This window comes from Dicentrarchus labrax, unplaced genomic scaffold, assembly GCF_905237075.1.
Source record: "Dicentrarchus labrax unplaced genomic scaffold, dlabrax2021, whole genome shotgun sequence".
NCBI classification, from domain to species: domain Eukaryota; kingdom Metazoa; phylum Chordata; class Actinopteri; family Moronidae; genus Dicentrarchus; species Dicentrarchus labrax.
This window is the reverse complement of record NW_026136701.1, coordinates 16,371,326-16,396,134: the sequence shown is the minus strand read 5'-3', so window position 1 is coordinate 16,396,134 and position 24,809 is coordinate 16,371,326. Positions and strand designations below refer to the sequence as shown.

At 40.2% G+C, this 24,809-nt stretch overlaps 1 protein-coding gene across 1 annotated transcript in view; it reads right to left on the bottom strand.

The window, feature by feature from the left end:
* Nucleotides 1–21,078, bottom strand: part of agap3 (ArfGAP with GTPase domain, ankyrin repeat and PH domain 3) — a 113,739-nt gene extending 92,661 nt beyond the window's left edge. Inside the window, exon 1 of the mRNA XM_051419935.1 lies at nucleotides 20,235–21,078. Within this exon, the coding sequence (XP_051275895.1) occupies nucleotides 20,235–20,604 (370 nt within the window). The 5' untranslated portion in view covers nucleotides 20,605–21,078. The remainder of the gene's footprint in view (nucleotides 1–20,234) is intronic.
* Between the last annotated feature and the right edge of the window lie 3,731 nt (nucleotides 21,079–24,809).

The window sequence follows — 24,809 nt, the reverse complement described above, 5'->3', positions numbered from 1 at the left end:
CTAGCGTGGAAAGAGTTGCGTCAGCTTCTATTTTCTCAAACTTTTGGAAGACTTTCAAGAGACGCTCCCGCCAAAATCCTGCCATGTGATGCTGAAAGAATGCAAGAAAACAGCAGGAAACAAAGAATTGGAGACTTCCCCCTTTGTTCGGAAAAGTTGATGAGACAAGAAAAAGTGGCATCTCTTGCAAAAAAAAAAAAAAAAAAAAAAGATTGCGAGTCTACAAATTATGGGCTCAAAGTGCAACTGCAGGGAAGAAATGTGAAGAGAAGTGGTGACGTGACAAAGGAAAAGATGTAACACATTTTCTCATTTTCAGCCAAATTGCTATCATTACCAATATGCACACTCTCAGAGCCTTGAAGACAGTTATGAATCATCAGAACTGGTAGTGTTGCTTCTTGCTACCATCATCTTCCTCATAGATGTTTCAATCTTCTCCAGTTTACAGGAAAGAGGACAAAGAGTAAGTAGAGATGAGTGGCACTCGGGCAAAAGTTGCTGCGTTGTTGCGACTGTGCAGGTTGATTTATGACTCTAAGTATGAGGCTGCAGATCCTACATGACTGCATTCAACTGGAGAAACCATGAGCTCTCCAAAAGGTGGCACTGAAAGATTCCTGCACCGCCTGTGCCCATGTTCCTTTGTCACATCCCTTGATTTTAAAGTCATTAAAAAAACAGGACTGGAAAGCAAATAAAGACTGGAGCCGTCTGGATCACAAGAGCCTCCCATCATCCGATGCTCATGTCGACCTTCAGGTCTTCAAGCCAATTACAACACATAAAGCATCTGATGTTATAAAAGACATCCAAAAAGCATACTTAAAGCCATTTTCTCCTTTGATCTGATACAGCATAGTATTATGGTGTGTATTCAAGTAAATGGGGTAATTTTCACAAATACTGCTTGAAGAGCTAAAACAGAATTATAAATGGTATGTGATTATAGGAAGCATGGTGTGGAGGTGTGACCATAAACACGTTTTTCCCTAAGCTGGATTTAAAAGAGCAAAAATACACTTGGAATGAGGAATCAGATTTATGGACATACTGATGGCGAACAATGGTCTTGTTGCTGATAAATCATTATTTCTGAGGTGAACATAATTACATATTGTCTGCGGTTTTGACATATTGACAGTTTAAACCTTGGAAGTGTTCGTTCCTTGAGGTGTGACCTGTTTAGCCCCATTACTAGAGAGGAAATAATGCTCCGTTCATTTGGGCAGCAGTCAGCCGATTCATTACAAACAAATTGATCACTGGTGCTTAAGTTTGCCAATCACAAACAATCACTCAGCTTCTGAGCGAGTATAGTTAATCTCTAGGTCCAGTGTGGGTCAACACAAGTCAGTCAAGCAAGTAAATGCAAGCTAAAAGCTAAAAAACACCATGGCTATAGGGATGTTAATGTCGGTCAGTCAGCCAAGTCGGTCCAAGTTTTTGGTCCAGACTGAAACATCGGGTGGATTTTCAAGTCATTTTGTACATTCATGTTCCACTGAGGATTACTGAGAATTTGAATCACTCTGGTGATCCCCTGAGTCTAGTGCTATGATCAGGTCAAGATCTGACTCAGTCCAGTCCAATACCTTAGTTTATGACCAACATTACGAGGCTAAAAAGATCCACAGCTGTTTATGTGTTTAGTGCCAATAAACACCTGTTAAGGATGCTAACAAGCTAAACTAAGATAGTTAACACTGTAACCATTATCCCTGCTTAACATTGACATGCTAGCATTGTCAAAACTGAGTGAGAGTGAGTGTGAGTGAATCGTAAATTACAGAGCTAAATAAATGAAAGACAAAAAGATGTGTTGCCCTGATAATTGTGGTTTACAGTCCTACTGTTGGGGGCAAATGCTGAATAGAAAAATTTTAAAAGAAATCGTAACATCAAATATTAAGTATAATTGGGTTGCAAATTTTCCATGTTAAATTGTTTTTATTGTTATGACACAAACAAGAATGATCTCATTAAAATACACTTGAGTCAATAAAAGCGGGACCAATATTATTAATTATATTATTATTTCTATAATTAAAGTGTTTATCACATATCAGTGGTGCATCATGTTTGATTTTCATTACACACAACCTTTTAGATGCTGTTTGTGTGGCCACACTGTCCGTGTCAATATAAAGACAGCAAGTAATTACGAGAAGTAAACAAAGTCCAAATCACTCTGCAGGTGCCAAGTGGAGCTTCAAGCAGCTCCAAACCACAAACACTCACCCCCGACTGCAGCATGACCTTAGGGATCTCTATCACTCTGTAAAATCAAAGCTTAAGAGTTGTAGGTGTTATTTGTCCACTGACACAACACATGAGTCAGTGCACTGAAACCAGTGCAAATGACAAAAGTGTGGATCTTGTAACAATCAACCAAACTGCACATAACAACTCTGTTAGCATAGATGGACACAATGAAATTGAAAATAAGTTCCAAATTGTATGCTGAGCTCATAAGTATATATATATTGTTATATAATTATTATAATATATTGTTGCATACTAAACCACTAGGGCTAAGAAATATGAACATACGTTGTGCTGGCGATTTTACAGTCATCAGGTATGACAGATGACTGAATCATGCATGGCTTTCACTGGTTTGGTGCAGCACGCCAAGCTACCTGTGTACTTGAGATACACAAGCTGACCTGTATTATTATGGTCCTACTTGTCTCTGCAAAAAAAATTGTTATTGAGCTAAATTGATTGGCTCAACATGTGTTGTCATGCCGGTGTCTAGAGAGAAATCTTTAAGTCTCACTTTGCTGAGATTTTAGCACTTGTGTTGCTCCTGCGTAAAGTAGACTCAGTGGATTTTTTTTCCACTCCTACGTTCATGTTCTTGATTTTATCTAACAGATAGCAGCATCACTGTCAGCAACACATTCTACTGTGCCATTCCTGTCAATCGTGCCGTGCCAAGCTCTGACCGCAATTGCACATGGAACAGCATCGGTGTCTCAACTGTATGGAAATTCCGCTTAAGAAGAGTGTCTTTCACTGCAGCAAGGCCAAAATGTACACAATAATTACATGGCTGGCTTAGCAAGAGAAGAGGCAGGCGGATTGGACAAATTGCTACGTGTTATAAGTGGGAAGGAAGTGGGCCAGCTGAGAGGATGGCATCCCCATCTGGAATCCCCTCTGGAGGTTATCACTACGTGAAATCATCATGCTCCAGAAGATCCATAAACGCTTGTGTTCCTAAGACCTTTTCAATACATCATCAGTACTGCCCTGCTTATAACCTGCCCTGGGCGATATGCTCCTTTTCTTTCACAGAGCATATGTCAGAACTAATAACACTGGAAATCTATTCAGTACAGAAAGCAAAGGATAATGTGTCCCCTGTTTTTCACACTCGATTCCTCAACAGATTAGAAAGCCAAATCAGTCAACACATAGGGGGCTTATGTGTAGACTGGCTGCCTGCACATTGAGAAGAAAAAGGTCAACTCAAAAACTTCAACTCTTTGGGCATTTGAGCTCATGAAAACTAAATATTTTGGCAATTCTTATTCAGTCCTTTTGAGTCCTCTGACCCTCGGTTTACCTGCTGTCACACACAGATGGCCGTGGCCACAAAGCACAGCCTTACACATATATAGGTACTGTTACACCCAATTTAACAGCTGGCTTTTAAAACTACTGAGGCTGAGAGGGCAAGAGTCATGTCTGCTTCCACAGAGCAGACGGTGAAACTCAGAGTGCTCAGCCTGGCTAACCCTCGAATTATGTATTTATCCATCCAGGTGTGTCATCAAACCGTACATCCTGATATCTAACAAATTGGTCACTGTTTTTGAGTGTGTGTTCATAATAGCCTGTATTTGTGAGGCTTACCTGCAGAGTTGCGTGATGTTGAGAAATCGCCGAGGTGGGCCAAAGGCAGCGAGAGCACAGGAGAGAGGAAACAAAGGAAATCAATGAGAAGTTCAATAGATGTTAAATTGAAAAGAAATCACTTGATCTGACCTCAGGGTTACTCAATAAGGCAGTGTCATCCTTTATGAATCAGTTATATCTGTTTGTCCATATGAATACAATAATCTAGTAATACATGACCCCTGAGCAACATCCACGGATATGTGACCTAATACAGTACATTCCAGTACAATCAATAATGCTCATGCCATGATAAAATACAAAAGTATATGCTGTCAAGAAATTTGGTTTCTTGTCATTCTTCATTCTCTGCCATTATTCTTATTTCATCCAACATGATCCCAAATTTGACACCTTTCAGAATAAATTCTCAACCAACCACCTGATAGTAATCAGTGTGTTCAGTTGACGGTTTAATGTGTTGGCAGTTTGTTGATACTTGCTTATGACACTGCAATCTGTCTAAGGTAACTCAATAAAGGAGTTGAATAATGTAGCTCAAAATATTAAATGAATAATTCATGAAATCATAACAAAGACACTCAAGTTGTCAGGATGGTCTTTATAAGGTAGGAGTCCCCATATGGTTGGCATTTTCACATTTCTGTAAGATGTTAAAAATAAATCAAAGATGGCAAAAGCGCAGTGATTTCTTGAACATTTGCACTGCAGACAACATAGGCTTTGCATGGTTATGTCAGCATTCAGTGAAAATCCTAAACTAATATGTAATTTATTTTACAAAACTCGAGCTCCGATGACATTCCTGCTCAGTGACATCCCATCAAAGTAATCACAGACATCTGAGATGCTCCTTATTGAGTTTAGATAATCTTGGGTTGTGCTGTTCGATCTGCATTCGTCAAAATCTGCTGACTATCAGATGCTTAATTGAGTTAGTTGCCTCTCCGTCTATCCAAGCCCCTCTCCCCTCTGCTTCTATTAGACCTGATAGCAACAGACCTGACATAAAAAGATATTTCAGAGAAATGCCACTGAACAGACATCATGTCCAAAACCATTTTTGTGACAGTCCTGCATTTACAGCAATTTTCTGTCCATCACGAGCCATCCAGGTCCGACAAGCTAACCCAGCAGTTCAAGAAACCTTTATCTAACCAACTGCACTGGGGGCTCAGCTTCCCCTAAAAAAGTAAAATTTGCTTCTCTACTACATGAGTTTGCAGATTAATATTGGGTGATATATAAACTTTTTTTATCATTTCATAACATTCTGAACACAGAACATCTAAAATATCCTTCATAGAGCTCTTTAAAAGCAAGGGATCCAACAAAAATGTGAGTTAGAGTGGGTGTTATTTTCTCCAGATGGACACAAGAGGACAAATTATCCAGGATGTTCAAGTAAGGCTCCTTAGAAACAACCAAACAAACCAAACTGCTTCCATGTTGAGGACAAATTAATGTGTTTAGTGCTTCTTCGTGGTTGGACTCTATGTCCAATAACTCATAGTCATCAAAAACCACTCCATGTTTGGCTTTGCAGTTGCTATCCCCGTCCTTGAGTCAGTGCAGGCTGAGGTGTTGCATTGCTCAGCACGGGTCATATGCAACCAGAAGAATTTTCAATGAGTCATCAGCATACCAGTTAATTCACACAGAGCATCATATAATAGCTTGCTCAGTTCTTCCTACAGTCATGTAACTAGATGCGTTTTGAGGCACTGTGCCCAACAAACACATGTATTTCCAACTTGCATATTAAAGAAATAATCACTTCCACTTCCAGCACTGACACGCATTTCACGCAAATACGTGCTCCATGTTAGCGGCTGTTCAGCTCTGCGCATCTTGAACGAGAAGAGAAATAGACTGAGCGGCGGCAAGGCAGAGATGATTATCCTTGTAGATTTCTTTGTTTCCCCGACTCAAAAACAACAATGAAACATCTGTATGGGCATCATCAATTGTTATTAAAACAATAAACATCGGCCCAGAATTTCACAATCGGTGCATCCCTATCCAAAACCCAAAGATATTCAATTTACTATCCTAAATGACAAGGAAAAGCAGCAAATACTCACATTTGAGAAGCTTATGGGGGGGATTGTCTAGCATATTTGCATGAAAAAGTAATTTATTAATTATCAAAACAGTTGCAGTTGTGGTTTCATTTCTTGTTGACTAATGAGTAGAAACAACCTGTCCAATGACATGTGGGATATGTTCCACCCCCTCTGTGACCTTAAACATAACAAAATGGATGTAGAAAATTAATTAATTAATATTTAAGGGTGACTGAAAGGTTAACAATTCTCTCACATGTAATTGCACAAATGCTGCACACAAACCTGTGTAAATGTTTTAGAGAACAAATACTGTGCTGAATTATCCCATCTATCCAAATATACCACACCAGTAGGCTGGGGTCCATCCACTGGGGGCTCTATCTGATGAGATCTGATTCCTTCTTTGTCAAGAATAAGGATGTCAAGTTGTGGACCAGCTGCAAACAAAGGGGTCTGAGCCAGCAGCCACTGTGATACAGGGGCAATTATCTGCACAGAGGCTATAGAGATAGGGCGGAGTAAAAAAAAGAAAAAGGTGGTTATAATCCTAGAAAATGGTTTAGATTGATTCTGCCAGACAAGCAGTGTTAAGAGGCTTCCTAGTTGGTAGACTCACCCTCACTAGCCCAATTCCTGACCCTCCATCACAACATGACACCACTCCAATACCTTATCCCTACCCGCCCCCTACAAGCCGAAACTCCCATTACATCCATCTCCTCGGGGTATTGCACTCAACTGACACCCATCCAGGTCAGGGGCAAAGGCCTTTGTGTGGGGAAATTCACACATCCAGAGAGAACCACATGCACATGCACACCACACATACACACTCACGCAGAACTACTCCAGCCACCTACTTGTGTTACATAACACATGCCACTGCCTACCCATCCACCGCCAGATCTGAACTCCACTCAGCCACCGATGGAGATGCATCACCAGAGCTTGTACACTGCAAAAGTATAACAATGCGCTTTCTCCTATTTCTCTGCCATTTCAGACACGAGGACAGGTCCTCTGGGCTGCTGATGCTAAATGACCTATGTCTGTCCTGACAGTGTAAACTGAGATATTAGTCAGATGGACTTTTTCCCAAACGTGACATCTGACAATCCATGAGGGTGAGTGTGGCCAAAGGATCCGTTTTGAAAGTGGACCACTAATCATGCCCAAGCTCTCACTCGCCAGCAAACTAAAAGGTAGGGTCCTATTTACTAAAAGCCCTTTTGGCATGAAAAGACCACAGGAAGATTTGTTTTATTGAGTAAACAGACAAAATGCAGCTTTGAATTAGCTTGGGCCTAGATTAGCCGCCAATTCTCAGACAGATTTCATGCCAGTTTCTGACAAAACAAAAGATACCTTTTTTTGAGTGGAGGGTCTGTTGAAGCCAAATATGTGAAAAGCCACAATTTACTAGTGTGAGGCCCTTACATATATGAGTAATGTGACTTATTCTCTGCTGTACTGGACAAATAACACAGAGTCCAGCAAGTCAACAGCACAGTTCTGCTAAGAAACCAATTTGCTGAGGAAATAAATGTCCTGTAAATGTCTTGAAAAATGGATACAAATGGCTCACAATGCTTTAACACAGCAGCAGGGTGCATCTCTAGACACCAGTTGGTCCAATTTCACAACAGAATGGGCCCAAGAGCACAGCGGGGCCTGAGATGTACTGTGTGGCAACACAAGTGTCATAATTCCTCCTTTTTAACTGTACACTGATTTATTTGGGGCCAGCAGTTCGTTCCAGTGCGTGCATACAAAATCGAGGGAGAGCTCATCTTGTGAGAACAGTGTCGAGCTGCTGAACAGTGCACTTTTCACGCCAGACTCCTCAATGAGAAAAATCTCATCATCCAGACCGGAGCTGTTGAGAAGCTGCACCGACACAGCCCTGAGTGAGACTCTTGAACGGCTTATATCGAATGGGCACTGCAGAGCGTCCGTTCACACCGACAACGATAAAGTCGCTCAGTTTGCAGCATTGTCTCACTTCAGAAACACTGCATTTAAAAAAAAAAAAAAGACCAAATGGTGCTCGGCAAACACTGTAGCATTCTGGTAACCTTTTTCTTCCAAATCTCCATAGTAACATCGCTCCAAACTGGCAGCCTATTAAGAACGTGACTCTTATGAATGATATTTTCAGATTTTATTCACTTTTGGCTTATGATGTGTGGAGCTGGCCTCTTGTGCCCAGGCCTCCTATAATTTTGGCTGAACCCGGAGAGAAATGTGCTGTCTTGTTGCCAGAGGCACCATTTTTTTTTACTTAGGGCAACCCTTCTAACACAATTTTTCCTGATTTATGCAAATGTATACAAATACTGCAGCAATGAAGTCATTAAGCTCCCTACACACAAAGAGATATTAACCATTTTGCCTCTAGAAAAGTTAGACTTAGTGTGTAATGATAAACTTAGACCCCTAAAACCACATGGATATGGCATTAGGGTATGATTAGTGCTCACCACAAGTCATTATTTGCTTGCAAAATGGAAAAGAAAACGTTTTCATACTGTGAAATGTTCCACAGTTTGTAAGTATTATTTCATTAATAATAGAGTTTTTGGTCATCTGCCTATCTACCACTGACAATAGGGTCTATTAAAATATAATTCTGGTTAAAAATCCTACAAGTTCAGAAATGCAAAGGAGTGGCCAAAATTCAGCCAAAGAGTTCCACAGAAAGTAAATCCTGACAGCTTGGAGCCAATGTCCTGTGCTAATGGAGGTTATTCTGAAAACCCCCCTCAGATGTCGGGTCCAAAATGGGAACTGTGATTGTGTTCCTAGAGGGGTTGTTGTACATGCAGTTCACATACCCCACCACATGACATGAGTCCTGGGTCATGGCCAGGGGGATTCAGCAATGGAACAACTTTAGGTTATTCCAGTCGGGGGAAAGCAGGAAATGGGGGTATAAACAGTAAATAGGGGTCACATTACACTTCCTCTCCAGTGATTCCCACAGAATAAAACATCTCTTTGCAACAAACCGTCCTCAAAGTTTTGTTATGATTCACAAAACAAGTGACCAAAATATCACTGATCCAGACTTAAGCTAAGTAACAGATGCTCCAGCACAGATTCAAAACTGTTTTTTATACTTTATTAAAACCAACTGTCCACTGCAGCTTTTTTCTCTCTCCATTTGTCACAACTATTACATGTATTTTCCCACAATCAACAACAAAATAAACTGGAAAACAAGCACCTGGCATGTGGCCTGACTGAGTCCTTTGAAGACAGCAAGCGCAAGGCCAGAGGACATGTCAGAACACCATCAAAACAATGACATCTGCAACAGGAATGTAGAACCTGGGTGATAACGCTCAGCTGGCACATGTTAAACAAGCTGTACTGACAAGAGGGCTAACCTCAGTAAAGTAGTACCGACAATGCTTACACTATTCTCAGTTCAATGAAAATAAACTGAGAAGAAGAAGTGATATGATATATACAGTAAGGATATTCTTACATTTAGAGCCAAGTGTGAGAGCAAATGTCAAACTGCTGCATACACATTTAGCCTCAACTACTACAAATACACCACATGATCCTACCCTTAGGGTGGCTAAAGAAAGAGGTGAGTATAACTAATTCAATTCTCAAAAAACGGTTTGTATGTAATTTTATTACAGTCAGTCTGGTAGCTGGAAGATGAGGAATAGAACAGTAACTTTAATGAATAACTCCAGCAACCTGTAAAAACAAACAAACTCAAACATGTCCTTCAAGATTGACTGGCTGCAGGAAAAAAACTGTCCCTGAGCTATTAGGGGAATTACATTGAATTTCCACAGCCTTGAAACCTTTAAATAGTGCATTCTCAATTACAGGAGAAACTGACTGTATGCTGTCATACTATGCAGCATTATGGCCTCACATACTGTAGGCCACACTTCCTTTATCCGGCCTTTTCCCTCCCCAAAGAAAATGTGCTCCCCGAGGGAAAGAAATGCACATATATGAGATTTATCTTCAAAGACAAAAGGCAACAGAGTTTCTTTTCCTAAATAACTGAATAACCAAAACAAGATCACCGCTTGCTTTTCTAAATGGTGTCTTGTAAAAAAAAAAAATGCTCCTGTGGTCCAGGTTGATTCTTTGCCATGATTCTCCATTCATCCCCAATTAAATGAGATCCGAATCCTCCCACAGTTGAGATTTCCATAGACAAACTCGTCTCAGATAACCATTTCTATTCTAAGGACACTTCATTCTTCACCATGATCCTCTATCCATCCCCAACCTGGATGAGGCCAGAATCTTCCCACAGTTAGTCACGGGACTGCTGGCAGGCTGAGGGGACTTGGAGGCATATGCGCCTTTCCATCTGTTGCTCACTCACTGCTTTCCAAACCCCTTCCTCTGTCAGCAGCCATCTGCTTCCAGCCCTACCCCACTGGCAGGAAACATGAGCACTTCCACCATAGGATATGGACGATGCACAAATTGAAAAAAGAAAAAGCCTTTGGCAAATTTAATTGACCGCTGTCTCAGACTTAAAAAAATGTTTATAGAGGAAATTCTAAATATCACAAGACAATACAACCTTGGATTTAGGAATGCAACTAAAGGAATTATTTTCATTATCTATATATTTCATCTTTTCTTTGTTGTAATGAGTATCTTTGGGTCGGACATATCAAGACATTTGAGGACATCACCTTGGGCTGTAGGAAATTAAAACATTTTTCTTCTTCTAAAATTAAATGGACAGAAAGATTAATCTGGACGGTTATCAGTAATTATTTTCAGGACAACATAGTTCATTTCCAGGATATTTGGATTTAATTCATTCCAAGGTGTTTCCGTGACTCGAAAACTAGTCTCTAAATGTCCAGGTTTTCCAGATTTTCCAGGACATGTGGGGAACCCTGTATATGTCTGTCAATCAACTAACTGGTTCAGCTCTACTTAGCTGGCATTAAAAGGCTACAATGGTGGTGTGATGTATGTGTGAGTATACTGTATATTGTGCATTATTGCTGCATGTCTCCTCAGAGAAAAGCAGATCAACCATATAACATAATCATATATCCCCAGAAATCCTGATAGTTATCCTTTCTTTCCTCTAAATCTAATGAAGCTGCTTAATGCACACCCACAGATTGATGTATGGTTCAGACAAAGGCATATCTTTTAGTCTGTAGAGAAAACCCAATGATTCAAAATGAACTCAGCTCAGAAATTCAATGGCTCTTCCCTTCAATAAAACATTAGATCAGAACTACTCTACGCTATCCATTAACAATGTCAGAATATGGAGTGAAAAAACAACCCTCTACATTCTGCTCATAAGAGATTAAGATAAGTATACTCTACATTTTCCTTTAAAAGCAAAAAATAAAAAAACAAGACCAGCTCACCCCCACCCATCCACATTCAGAACACAAGAAAAAAAATTAGCTGTCCATCAATGGGAGAGAGAGAGCCTTTGTTCAATAGCACAATGGAGGACATTCTGCTGTGGAGGATAGCGTCACATTCAATAAGCCAAAGCTAAAGTTCTACAGCAGAGAGAGGACAGCAGGGCTGAAGCAGAAATGGCACCCTGACCCCGCAGACCTCCCAGGCCTTTAGACCAAGGCTCTGTTTACAGCTCACCAGTTCAGCTCATCTCTGCTGACCCACGGTCAAGAGTCGGCTGCAGTGTCAAAATGAATTTCAATGGGGGTCTAATGAGCGTTCTGGAGCTGCATATGAGAGACACTGTATAGGCTAATCACAAAACAAGGAGTCTTTTGAGAGCGAGGCATGTGCAGACCCTGTTATCTGGTGTGCATCTGTCAGGGGTGAAGTCTGTTACTACTACACTCCCGAGAATAAACCTGTGACGTAAACTTGATGTGAAGTGTTTTTTCAACACTGCTCTCAAGGCTTAAACATGGCTGAAACCCGATACTTACAATGCTAAGCAGAGAGGTGGTTCGGTTGCAACAGATGCTACGGAGGATCTGACAATGTCTTCAAATCAAAAGAGGCTTATACTTTTATCAATGCCCACTTGGGCGACTTGACATGGGAGCTGCATGCACGTTTCAGGTGTTGAGATTAATCCGTGTTACACCACATCAAAAGGCTCAACTGAGAGCTTGACAGTGGTGTAGACCTCTGAGACGGGAGATACAGCAAAGAAGCTCTTTCCTCCTACAGATACTGGATCGTTCTCTTCTCCAACACAGATGCAACTGAAGTGAAATGTGTATTTCGTGGGTAATCTGTGTTTGCCTTAAATTTTGGAAATACTCAACGGCAGCTAAAAAAAATAACGAAATGCCATTTTTACCAGTAATTTAAAGGAACAGTGAAACAATTTTGTAAATACAGCTGTTCAGCATCATGCCAAGAGTTAGAGGAGAAGACTGATACCACCCTCGTGTCTGTGCATTATGTATAGAGCTGGAGCAGAGAATGTCTAATAAGGAGACAAGTTCCACTCTCGGTATACTTCCGGGTTCTGAACTGTTTCAGTTCCCCTCTGGTTCCATATGAGGGCGCTCACAGGATGAGTGCAGAATGAATGGAGCTCTATGGAGCTATACCCCTCAAAATCCACTTTTCTCAGGATATAATTTTTGGTCTAGTAATTTGAATGTTGCATTCGAAAGGGGATGCAAAGAAATTACACATTGCTGGGTGTTAGATTTTTTAGAGTCACTTATTTGCTTTAAAAAGTCTTTTAAAATGTCAATTACGTCACACACATCGTACGGCCAGAGATACTGCTTTACGGCAAGCCTTGGGTCTCTTTGTGCTTCCGCGCTCGGCACTTCCTTTTCTCTCGAGGCATCAACAACACAGACATAACGATAGGCAGATAAAAGTACCAGCAACCCAAAAAAAAGGTGCTGTGTTAAAAAAAAAGAACTTGGGCGAAAAAATCCGCCTTAACATTCAGGTCCCGCTTCGGATGCCACGATGCCATCAAGCGGGATCTCTGGTCGTAATCAGTCCTTCACTGACCAATCAGCGTTCATTAGCAGAATGCTAGCGTGTTATGGGCAACAACAACTCGTCCTGTAAGAAATCGAAAGGACATAAGTACTCGTTCATTCAACTTTCGACCTATAACCCATGTTGAACTTGCAAAAACTACAATCAAATCTGAGATTTCTCAACGACAATCAGGTGAAAGAGACAAATTTAGCCGTTTAGCTCCATCTGCTCCCGTTCATTCTGCACTCATGGGCGATCACCCCCAGTGGAACTCTGCTGGAACTGCAACCAAAATTCGGTACAATGGGACTTAATAGAGAGTGGCCAGGCTCTCCGTAGACGGGCTCTGGCTGGAGCCAGGAGGTGTTATGCTCTAGCTTAGCTTAGCATAATGACTGGAAGCAGGGGGGAATGATTCACCTGGCTTTCTCCTAAGTTAAAAATCATTCCTCCAAACGCCTCTAAATCTCACCAGTTAGCACGTACGTTCATAATTTAACCACCACATAAACATACAAAAATGACTTTGAGTTTTGAGGGTTTTACAGGGAGTCATGTGTTGAAACTATTTATTGGCAAAAACAACAGTCGGAAGAAGTGACTTCCTAGAATCATCATCCCTGTGTTTGTGTACAGATAAACAAACAATATGCAACATGTTGTTGTTTATGAGTAAGCTTTAGATTCGTTTTTTAACTCTGGAGAGAGCCAGGCTAGCTTTAGTCCTGCTTCCAGTCTTTATGCTAAGCTAGGCTAATAACCTCCCAGTTCGAACTTCATATTCTATTATAGATAAATGCCTCAAAATAAGGCGAAATAATTAGTATCTACGAATTTCAAGAGATACTAATGTCCAATTGAGCAGTGTTTAATACGTGCTTTCTATGTAACTCACAAAACACACAAAAAAACAGGTCATGATTGGGCCTATTCCATGCTTCACAGATGTGTTTATGTGAGCCTTTATTTAGGCGGAAGATCTACAACTAGTAAATACTTACTGAGCTACTCTATAAACACTAGCATTCCACATTAACAGCCATTTACATTGACATACCGTGTAAGAGACACAGCTGGTGGTATTGACTGACATCTCCAACTCTATAACAGTTTCTAATCCATATTCACAGATACGGTTTTGAAATATAATGAGCACATTGTGAAGATTTTACTTGCCAGAAGAAGCTGCAGTATTTTCCTGACACAGATGGCCAACAGTGACAACTGTAAGACCAGTTCCTCAAATCAAATTCAAACCCCACAACCACACTCACGTCTCAACCATTACAACTCATTGGAAACTCTATATAAACGCAGGCTGTTTTTTCAGGTTTCAGGACTATATTTTACCATCATGTTTCTTGAATTAAAACTACAAAAGCTGTAGTATATTATGCTACACCATAACAGCATGTGTTCAATTAAAAGAACTGGAATTAAGATATTTCAGTGTTTTACATCTCACTGGTCATGAGGAAATAAATCCCGCTTCAGCAGCAGTGGAAACATGCATTATCATCATTCTATGCGTGTGATTAGCAGATGAGCACTCTGCTCATGCTCTCCTTGGCAATTGACTACAAGAGAGATGCAGTGTGTACCAGGGAGCTGCTTAGGTGACACACAATGCCAGCAGAGAGCTCTGAGGCTTCAGTCAGTGTGCTTTTTGTATCTCCCTGTGTCGTCCCTATTGCTATCTGAGCACACAATGTCCCATTGTGCAGGCTTATTAGTCCTTTCTTGAAATCCCAAGCACCCCTCTTGAGTAGCAGTGGATTTAGGGTGCCTGCCCTTGCTCTGACATTGGACTGTCAGTTAAAAATATGAATGTCAGCATGAGCTTTTGCAGTTTTATGAAACACAGTTATTACTCAAGATACAAGATGATGTACATCATAACACTCGGCTCTAGGAAATCCCCTCAAAATATACACAGGTCAGTGTCCTGAAATCATAACCTGCTGCTGAGAAAGTGCAATGCCGCCTTGAGGCTAAAAAAGCAGGAAGAGGTATTTACATCACCCTGTCCATCACCGACCTGTGCCGCTCCTGCCCTTTGCTATATGCCAGTCATGTTTGCTACACAGTCGGTGCTCTTGTACTTCTCATACCTGCATACATCCACATTTCTTTTGGACTATGCACTGAGAAAATTAAAGAACACTACAGAAGTTTGACGTGAATATAAATTAGGGTAGCAATCAGAATTCCCATTGCAAATAGAACCACCAAGAAAACTATTCCCAGGGCATGGTCTTGCTAATGGAACACTCCTCCACAAATGAATAGCTAAAAATATAACTGAAATCACATTACAGATGCCATCTCTGCAGCTGACTCCATATCAGTGATCTGGATTTTATTCTACTTACAAACCCTCACGCATTTATTTCCCTCAAATCACATCCCTGACAAAATCGACCCTCGAACTCTAGTTCAAGGTTCAGGGTGTAAACAGCACTACCACATTTACAAATAATATTAGTTTGCTGTTCGGAATAAATTAGCCTATCTGCTATTTAAAACAATTAATTATGCAGCAAGGACATGGTATCCAATGTCATGCCAGAGGACTGTTGGGTGTTCATTATGTTGGCTATCAGAACTAACTCTGGTGTATTAAGAGGACAGTTTAGGTCAAGCTTTAAAGTTGCAACTTGACAGTGACATGCACAGTACGTATTGTGCAACCCGGGTGATGTACAGCTTTGCTATTGTCATTTATTTACTTTATCGTCCTCATGACAACATGTGACTTGGCAGCATGCTGGATGGAGTTTAACCTAATATCAGTCTATCACTGCTGTGGTGCAATTCTCAGTTGGACTTGACTTTCTTGGCTGACAGCTAAAGACTTCAGCTTTTTTGCTGCATCATCAATGTTACTTCACAGCAAAGCTTAAAAATGACCACTGGCAAGAAGACCGGATAAGACCAGTGTAATCATTATGATGATTAACGGCAATGTTAAGAGATTGAACACATTTGGCAGTCAATGAAAGAGGCAGAGCTACCACTCATTCCACATGTTGACATGTAGACCTAAAAAACTTTATTTAAAATTAGATTACATACAATTACACTAAATTTGTCATTAATATTTTCCATTTTTTTCTCTTATTCAATTAATCTGTGATTCTAATTGTGGTCAGTCCTGTCCTGAATTGGACTATAAACACTATGTGCAAATCTTTATGATTTTAAGCAGCATCCCGCAGTTGGTATAAATTAATCTGTTGGTCAATGTGTCTGGCAAGTTCCAAAAACTACTGCATATGTCCCATCATGGCACACAGTTACAAGGCTATCTAGGGGATGGTTGCCCACATAGAAATGAGACTTTGAGTTTAGCCTCATTGATAAAGTGCTGGTTTGCCACATCAACAACCTCACTATCTAATCCTGGGGATTTTAGAATCATTTTAGCATTATGTCAATGAAGGTTCACTGTAATTCAGATGAAAGATGTTATTTTTAATTTAGTCTCATGACTGGATTATCAACCAGGCAAAGTTGGCAACTACCCCTGTGCCCCCGAAAACACGTCCTAGGTTCACCCTGTGTGAGTTGCTTTTTGGGATACTGGTTGGTTTCTGGGTCTCTGTGCAGAATATAATGAAGCTGCTATCTTTAGTGTGCTGTGTGCACTGTACTTGATGGGAAATTGGAGGCAACAGGGACCTAACAGCAATTGTTTCGCCCTTGAGCACCTAAACAGGTTACCCAGCCTCTTGGATTAGTAGTAAAACGTCTTCAAGAATTTAATAGTGAATCCATTTAGTACTTCTCTATATTTTGGCACTGCCGTTTTTGCTTGCACATTTCCTGGCCTGGTCATTTTCCCCATCTTCTCAAGAATTACATGCTTGTCCAATTTAAATCAGCTTCAGTCGTCCTGTATTCACTTTTTCAAAAAGACAAACAATGTTATTTGGAATTGTAGTATGAATTGGCTCACAGAAAGCACCCTGAATATCAATTACTGCAAAGGGAACAATGTGAGGCAAAACAAAACATACACAAAAACCAGCATGGGGTGTCATCATCATAAAAAGGTCTTATTAATCAACAAAATAACAGGGAAACTTTAGTAACGATGGGATTTCATTTTGTAAGGCTGTAATTTCTATTCAGTCTTTCCTCAGCATTTTCAGCTAAATGCATGAGCCACCGGTTCCTTAGCAACAGACTCTGCAATGATGCAAGATTGAAGAGGAACAGCTCTGCAGTTCCATGGTGCAGGTGGAGACAAGTCGGCCAATGTCTCCTGTTGCAGCTCTTCAAAGCGTCTTGAAGTTACAGTTATTAGGGCGACTGCATCTCATTTAACAGCATGAAAAAGCACCAGAATGTACATCAAAGCTAATGCAATGTTTTTGTGAGGACACCAAAATCTGTTATGCCTTTGGACATTCAGTGTACACTTAGAAATATCAATTCAACAGTCAACACCATTGCTCATGCACATAACTTCAAAGTTTACCCCGAACATGTTAACTAGAGCCCGACCAATACGTTTTTTTTTAAGGCCGATGACGATTTTAAAGTGCAGAAATTCACACATTTATCAGTATGGCAGCCAATACGGTGATTTTTTTTTTTAGATGGAATGAATAAAGACAGATTTTGCACTGATATGACTCTGCAAAGGTATTCAGAAGGCTAACATGAAGACCACATTGTCAACCAATTCTAGAAGTGAGCCGAGAACACAGAGAAAATAAAGAATAAATAATAATAAAAAACATCAGTACTGTAAAAACTACAAGCTTTTTGCATTATATATCTGCACTTATCGAAGCACATATACGCAAATACAGATACGATATATCGGTTGGGTTCTGTTGTTAACAAGACATAGTCTATAAACAGTTACAGGGAGAGTGGAGTTTGCATTTCTGTGCCTGTTTTGTTGTTTAGCAGGGGACTTTTGCTTTGGGGTTAAATATTTCCCAGTTTAACATTTTGTATAAGCCTGCAGGTATGGACACAATGCAGCAACTGTTATAGTTTTGTTTTTATTCCCAAGGATACCTGGCCAAATATAGACAATGTGACATCCTCTTGTCTCCAACATCAGCAATCCAATCTGTTTGCTAATGTTCAACACTGACACAAGGAGAAACTGAGAGGAAGACAGAGACACCAGTTTCTCCACCAAAACAAGCCAGTAATGTAAACAATAATGCAGTCCATATGTTGTGCTTTGACAACAAGAGAAGGTACAGTGTCCTTCTTATATAACCCAGTGTTAATTAACGTGTTGCCTAGCTAGCTTTCTATATTTTTAAATGCTTGTATAAAGCATTAACTTTGCACTCAAACTCACAGCCTCAAGGAGAATAAGTCCACAATAATAGTGAAGTTCAACACCACAAAATCACTTTTTTAAATTTATGACACCTGGAAGGAGAGGGTGGAGTTTTCCTTTATGTCAAGTGTTTGCTCATGTTTTAGGAAGAAGAAACAAACTATTTGTACTAAAACAGATTTGTGAATAAAGCAAGCAATAACCTTTTGGTTTTTAAAAAGGTAGATCTAACAGATAACTCATAAAAGGCCCCAGTGTTGTCCTATCAAGACACAGAATAAAGACAGGCCTTCATTAAGAAGATTATGTAACAAACCTAAGGCATCAGAAAAAAGGAAAAACATCCTTTCCTCAAAAAAGGTTAGACGGAGACACAGCAGGCCCACCAGTTGATTTCTAATTTTCTTATGATGATGACTTTCATTTTCGTTCGTTTTGCTCCACTGCATGAGTTTTATTGTGGTGAGTGACCATTACGTTGTGTGGCGTTAGTCCAACGTAAATATCAAAACTCAGAGAATATTGTTCATCAATCAGCAAACGCCAAACAAAAAGTACAAAACCCTGAAGCATGTTCAATGTCTGCCAATTTATGGATTTTATTCCTTCTTCAGGTAAATATTGACATCATCTCTGACTGTTCTGAGGTCTGTTGATAAATACTGGTATGCCAACAATCTACATTAATATCTCAACAACATGTCAATATCTTCCTTAAAGTTGCATTAAGCATGTATTTTTAAGCATTCAACAACAATTCCCATGAACCTTTGCCACTGGCATGTTGACAGTGCCTCATGGGAAGTGTAGTTGTTGAATATTAACAAAATAACTGGAGCCTTTCTCAAATTGTCCTGCAGTTAAATATGAAACAATAACACTGTTGTATTTACTACCTCGGTTTTCACTGTCAACGCGCAATTTCCGGCCAAAAACAAATTAGCCAAGCTGGCTTTACTGACAAATTAGAAACTAGAAACATAATAAAACAATTACATATGTAGGTCTATTTCAATGAAAGCTCACATTTCAAAATGAACTGCGACTTGATCCCTTTTATTTGACGGTACCAAATGTACCTAAATCAACACGCTACCAAAGACAGTACTGGAACAATGGTGCAAACAGGTACATTTAGGCAGTCGCTATAATACTCCTTCAGACCCATGACGGCTGACTTTGATGGACATTACATTGACTGCTATGTCACGCAGCCATTGACTGGATACATGGGCGGGTGAGTTGCAGGGAGAAACCGCTACCATCATTTAAGACGTTCACATCTGACATCCACACTTGAATTTGACAAGCTGCTGGAGCTTCCCACATACCAGGGGAGGTCTGGCTTACAGTCACTGTCATTTGTCCCCGGTCAGGTAATAACATTTGGACTTTATTTCCAACGTCACAAAGAATGTACCCACTAAATGGCTTTTTAACAAACTCAATTATGTCCATAATGCCATCTCTAGTGGTACAATCATTATTTCTTCTGCTCCTTGTGTAACAAAAAGAGTGTGCCTCTGCATTGTTAGGGGCAATCATTTGTTTCATGTAACATCACGTTGGTAACCTCTTTTCCACAGCAAAAAAAAAAAAAAAAAAAAAAAAAAATCAGACACTCACTGGAGGTCAGACTTTAGTGCATGAGATGTGAAAACATTGTTCACTTCAGCAAGTGTCATTAAGAAGCAGACACATTTTTCGAGAGCTAATTACAATCTGCACAGGCTGCCTCTTGTGTGAGTGCAATTGAACATTTTATTGTTAACACTGCAGTGGCATGGGGGCAATTCCTGCTTTGAGCAGGACTATGAGATCGACTACGCAACCAGCTTCAAAGTGTGATTGTTGACACTGTGCTGTGCGCCCATGACAATGTGTACATTAAAGGAAGGGAATGGGGACCCCCCCTCCCCTTAAAACAGACACACATCAACCCCCCCTTCCTCCCCAATGCCTCCCAACCCTCAATGAATGAGTAGCACAAAAACGACAGTGAAAACCTCGTATGACCCCCCCTTTTTACTCACCTTCAATGGAGATTACATGCTCTCGGATCTGGTTCTGCAGGGCCAGGTCATCGATGCGCTCGATCAGGTCGTAGATTGCGTAAATGTTCGGGTGGACAGACTCGAACCGATGGATCTCTGCCCTGATGGCCGCTGAGTTGGACAAAACAAACTGCGAGCCCGCTGGGCCGGGCTGGGAAGCCTGGCCTGAAACAGTCCCCGAACCGAACTGTCCAGCCCCTGAGCTCGCAGACGATCCGGATCCGAACTGGGACGGGATGGACTGGGGAACAGGGACGGGAACTGCCACCGGGACCGTGCCTGGAGTGGGCATGGCTGGCTGAGACTGCTGCGAGATACCGGACACTGGGACGCTCGACTGGAAATTCATCTTGGTTTTTCTTTTTTTTTCTTTTTGTGGAGCGACTAACTCTTTTTTTTTTTTTTTTTTTACAGCGGCAACACAAATATGCAGACTAGAATTTGGGGTTCAAGCGATACGAACAAAAGAAGTCCGCGCGAACTGATGGTCTGGAAAACGATCGGCGCAGAAGCATCAATAGTTGGTCGCCAATTGCAGCAAAACGCGGCTCGTGTTCATATTATTAAAACTTGACTGTGATTCATTTTCCGTTATTGGCCAGATCTATCCAGGGCCCCCTTCTTTCTTTCTTTTTTTTTCTGTGGCTTTACAAACCCGCAATGCCTACCACTTGGACACTCCTTTATGGGCTACACCGCTGTTTTTGGTCAAACCCGTTTTTCCTTAGTTGCTCTGTTTGAAGGAGACAATGGGCTAGGCTTCAGCGAGGCGCCCCGGTCCACTGCCTTGAATGCGTTGTTTCTGCGCTGAAATGAAATAGCGTTTAGTCCTCTATGGTCGAAGTGGTCCCTGCCCAGCGCCCTCCTCCGCATGCTGAAACGTCACCCATCACGTAATTGTACTTGAGATGGGGGAGGGTGTGATTGGATTTGGTCGAGGGGGAGAAACTCGCAACGTGCACATCATTATAATAACCTACCTGACAGTTATGCAACCGCAAAAAGAAGATACAGAATGCTGAAATTACATTGGGGGTGATATTTATTAGTTGTTATTATCTCGATTAAAGCAAAAAAAAAAAAATTTTTAAAAAGCCCTCACATATTATATCCCACGTAAGCCTACACATCCTCACTTTCACACGTGCATGCTCGCGCACGTGGGCGCGGGTACGCACGCAGACTGCATTATGGGTTTTTTTAATGGGACTTCTTTGCACCAAATTTGTATCCTCCTGTAACTCCAAAATACAATGTGTTTATGTAGCACTTTCAGTCTTAAAACAGATTAGGCCTATAAGTGGATGGATGTCTGGCACAACAATGGCAGAATATTGTTTATTTATTTGTTAGAGGTTCTGTGGTGCCATCTTTTTTTTTTTATCACACATGTATTCGGCGTTGAAAAAAATAAAGTATAATTTGTCAAACCATCAAAAAGGCAGTGCTATGACTGAGTTTTTTTAAGGTCTTCCTATTATCTCAAACACATACCTGGATGTCACATTAGGACAACAGCCTGCACAGCATGCATCATCAAACATCACTGGATGTTTAGAAGGTTCTCACATTATGGAATCTCATAGGAAGTGGTGTGATATGGATCATAGTGGATCTTCTTTCAGCGTAAAGGAAGAGATGGAGCCACCTGCTGGTTTGAATGCATACTACAACAACAGCTGTTCAAGGCCAGATGACTGTCACAATCAGTCAAGGTTTTGGTGTTGGTGCAGGAGTGTGGTGGTGCAGATAATGACTGCTCAAACACAACTAGAGACCAAACAAAAAAGCGTACATGTCATTTGTATGTATGTAAGCATACTTTCAGGTCAAGTCACTTTTTGATGCAGGGAAAGGGGGGAAACATGCAGAGATGAAAAAGCTTTATATAAAAATGTTATTCTCTAATATAACGGAGGAAAAATTAAAGTATTACAGCTTCTGAACTCCCAGACAGCCCGCGGCTCTGAAACTCTTTTCTCACACATTAATAATATAGAGTGCAATAACCATTTTTTATTATTCTTCCTCCCGGTATTACAAAACACAGCTTCAATCTAGAGATTAATATTGGGTTTTTTTTAGCAGAGAGTGATTTCCAAGGGACATGAATGTAGATAATTCAGAAAAAGACCCATCTTGGCATTTTTGATGAGTATTTTTAAAGGCATAATAAGGTGGCAATGGTTTCCACAATTTAATTGGGCTGCCGTGGTATTCACTTAATTTAATGCTGGTGAAAGTCTTTTTTCGTTATGTAAACAAACTTGTGAACATGGAGATGATAATACACATCTCTACACAGCTGCAATATGACACATAACTTCTTATTCTTTGGTACAGCAGCATCGTGTCTGTCTGAGCAATTATAAATTCAGTAGCAAGGAGAACCTGCTGTTTCAAAGATTATAATCATTATTTATGATTTTCATGAATTAATGACCGAGTAGACCAAGTAAACAACTTGCAACGGGTCTTCACTTTGTGCTTCTGCCTGTGATGAGGGAGGTCTACCAAACTCTGGCTGTTCAAGCGTACTATGGCGCATCTAAAGGTTACAGAACATTATCTTCTGGGAAAATACATATATTCTTATCTTTATGTAACAATGAACCACTTCAACATACTACATATTCTTTGTGTGTTATTGTCAGCCTTCTGCCACCATCTGTTGACCAAATTTGGAATTTCCCCTTCCACACACATTATGCTCATCCTGTTGCATTCCATTTTAGTGTGAACAACACGTAGTGTAAGTAAGTGTTTAATCAGCTTGTAAAGATTTTGTCACTCTCCAGTTCATTTCATAACAATATCCCAATAGCAATAAGTTAAATTTGGTGGATCTCAAAATAAAATGCTATTCAGATATGACTTTCGTCCCTTCGCAATAACTTTATGTTCCTGATTATTTTACAGCTTGTATACCTTAAACAGAATTTTATGCTTTGTGCTTTCACATGAATTAAGCAGGTAATTCTCTGGCTCATTTAGTATGTATTGACACATGATAATGTTGGCAGAACTACTGTAGACTATCTTCTCATCCAGGGACCTTGTGTAATAAGGAATATGACACAAGAGTCAGCTGCAGGGCTTTCTTTCTTGGCAATGGTTGACTCGAAATACAACAGCACAGTACACAATATGGCACATAGACTCAGTTTCATGTTATGTAAGCCATTTCCCACCAAATTATATATCAGAAAATGTAGGACATACAAAATTAATTGAAAGAGAATTTAGTCATCTTAATTAGGCAGACATTGGACAATTGGACACAATATCCAGTGTCAGTGAGTAAAAGCGCAAATGTACACTAACATAAAGAAAAAGAGAGCTTTGTGTTTCATGATTGGCACTTCATCTCATCTTTTTCCGTTTCAATAAATGCCATTATCTGAAATTAGTTAAATATTAAGTTGAAGTCTGAACTGCACAATGACCTCAGCAAGTTGAGAGTTATATTTCCCATTTGACTCATTTGGTATCTTGCTCCAAATGATCTGTGAGAGCCTCTGAGAACCGCCCCGGGACACCGGCGGTCGCCATGAATACTAGAACAGTTGAGTTTCATTTACACCCAAAAATGTGGGAGAGCAATATTTATGAAACCTGCCTGAATTATTGATTCTTAGTCCAACTTTCAGGGATGAGGTCTAAATACAAATCTTTTTAAGCCGTTTTTTTCTACATCTTAATAAGTCCTTGTGTCCAAAAAACCTTCATGTGAATCAAAACTATTTCAGATGAGTATATTAGTCGTGTGCCAAGATGATAATGCTCAAAATCACTAGATCAGATATTGGAGGATAAAGAGTAACAATAAAGTAATGGTAACAATCCATTAGCCTAAACTATTACAAAAAGGCTTAACTAAATTATGGACTATGTATTTCTTCCTTCATGGGAGTAGAATATTTGTTTGAGTATGATGTTTTTTAGATAGGTTAAGAAAAGTGCATCCATAAAAATGAATTATTAACCGCTTGGTTGTTTATGAGAGGGAATAAGACGGTAAGGTTGTGGCATTGTATCGGACATGAAAAAGTGATATCGAGCCATAGAGTATATCCTGCACTTGATCACATTGCTTTACTGAAGACAAGATGGAGCCAGTCTCAAATTATTGCACATTTATCCACCAACCACAGATGACCCCAGAAAAAAACATCTTCTGGCAGTGTACCATACATACTGAATGAAATAAAGTTGTTATTGATCAGATAATTGTAAATAATGCTATAGGCAGCTGACTGATGGAATCAAAGGAAGAGCTATAATTTCCACACGAGGGACCTGCAGGGAGGAGTTCACATACTTCCAACTTGTGCTCATCTTGTTTGATAATTTTCAGGTATTTTTGCCCAGTTGAAACAAAGCAGGCAGTGATATCATGTCAGCTGACCAGAAAATATATATAATGAACACTAGAAATATGTGGTTACATTTGAGAGTGAAGGCCCAGTCACATGTATTTTAAATGAATAGGTTGAGTTGTGCCTCCCTGCCCCTCATTTGACCTCTATTTTGACATTAACTGACTCAACACTC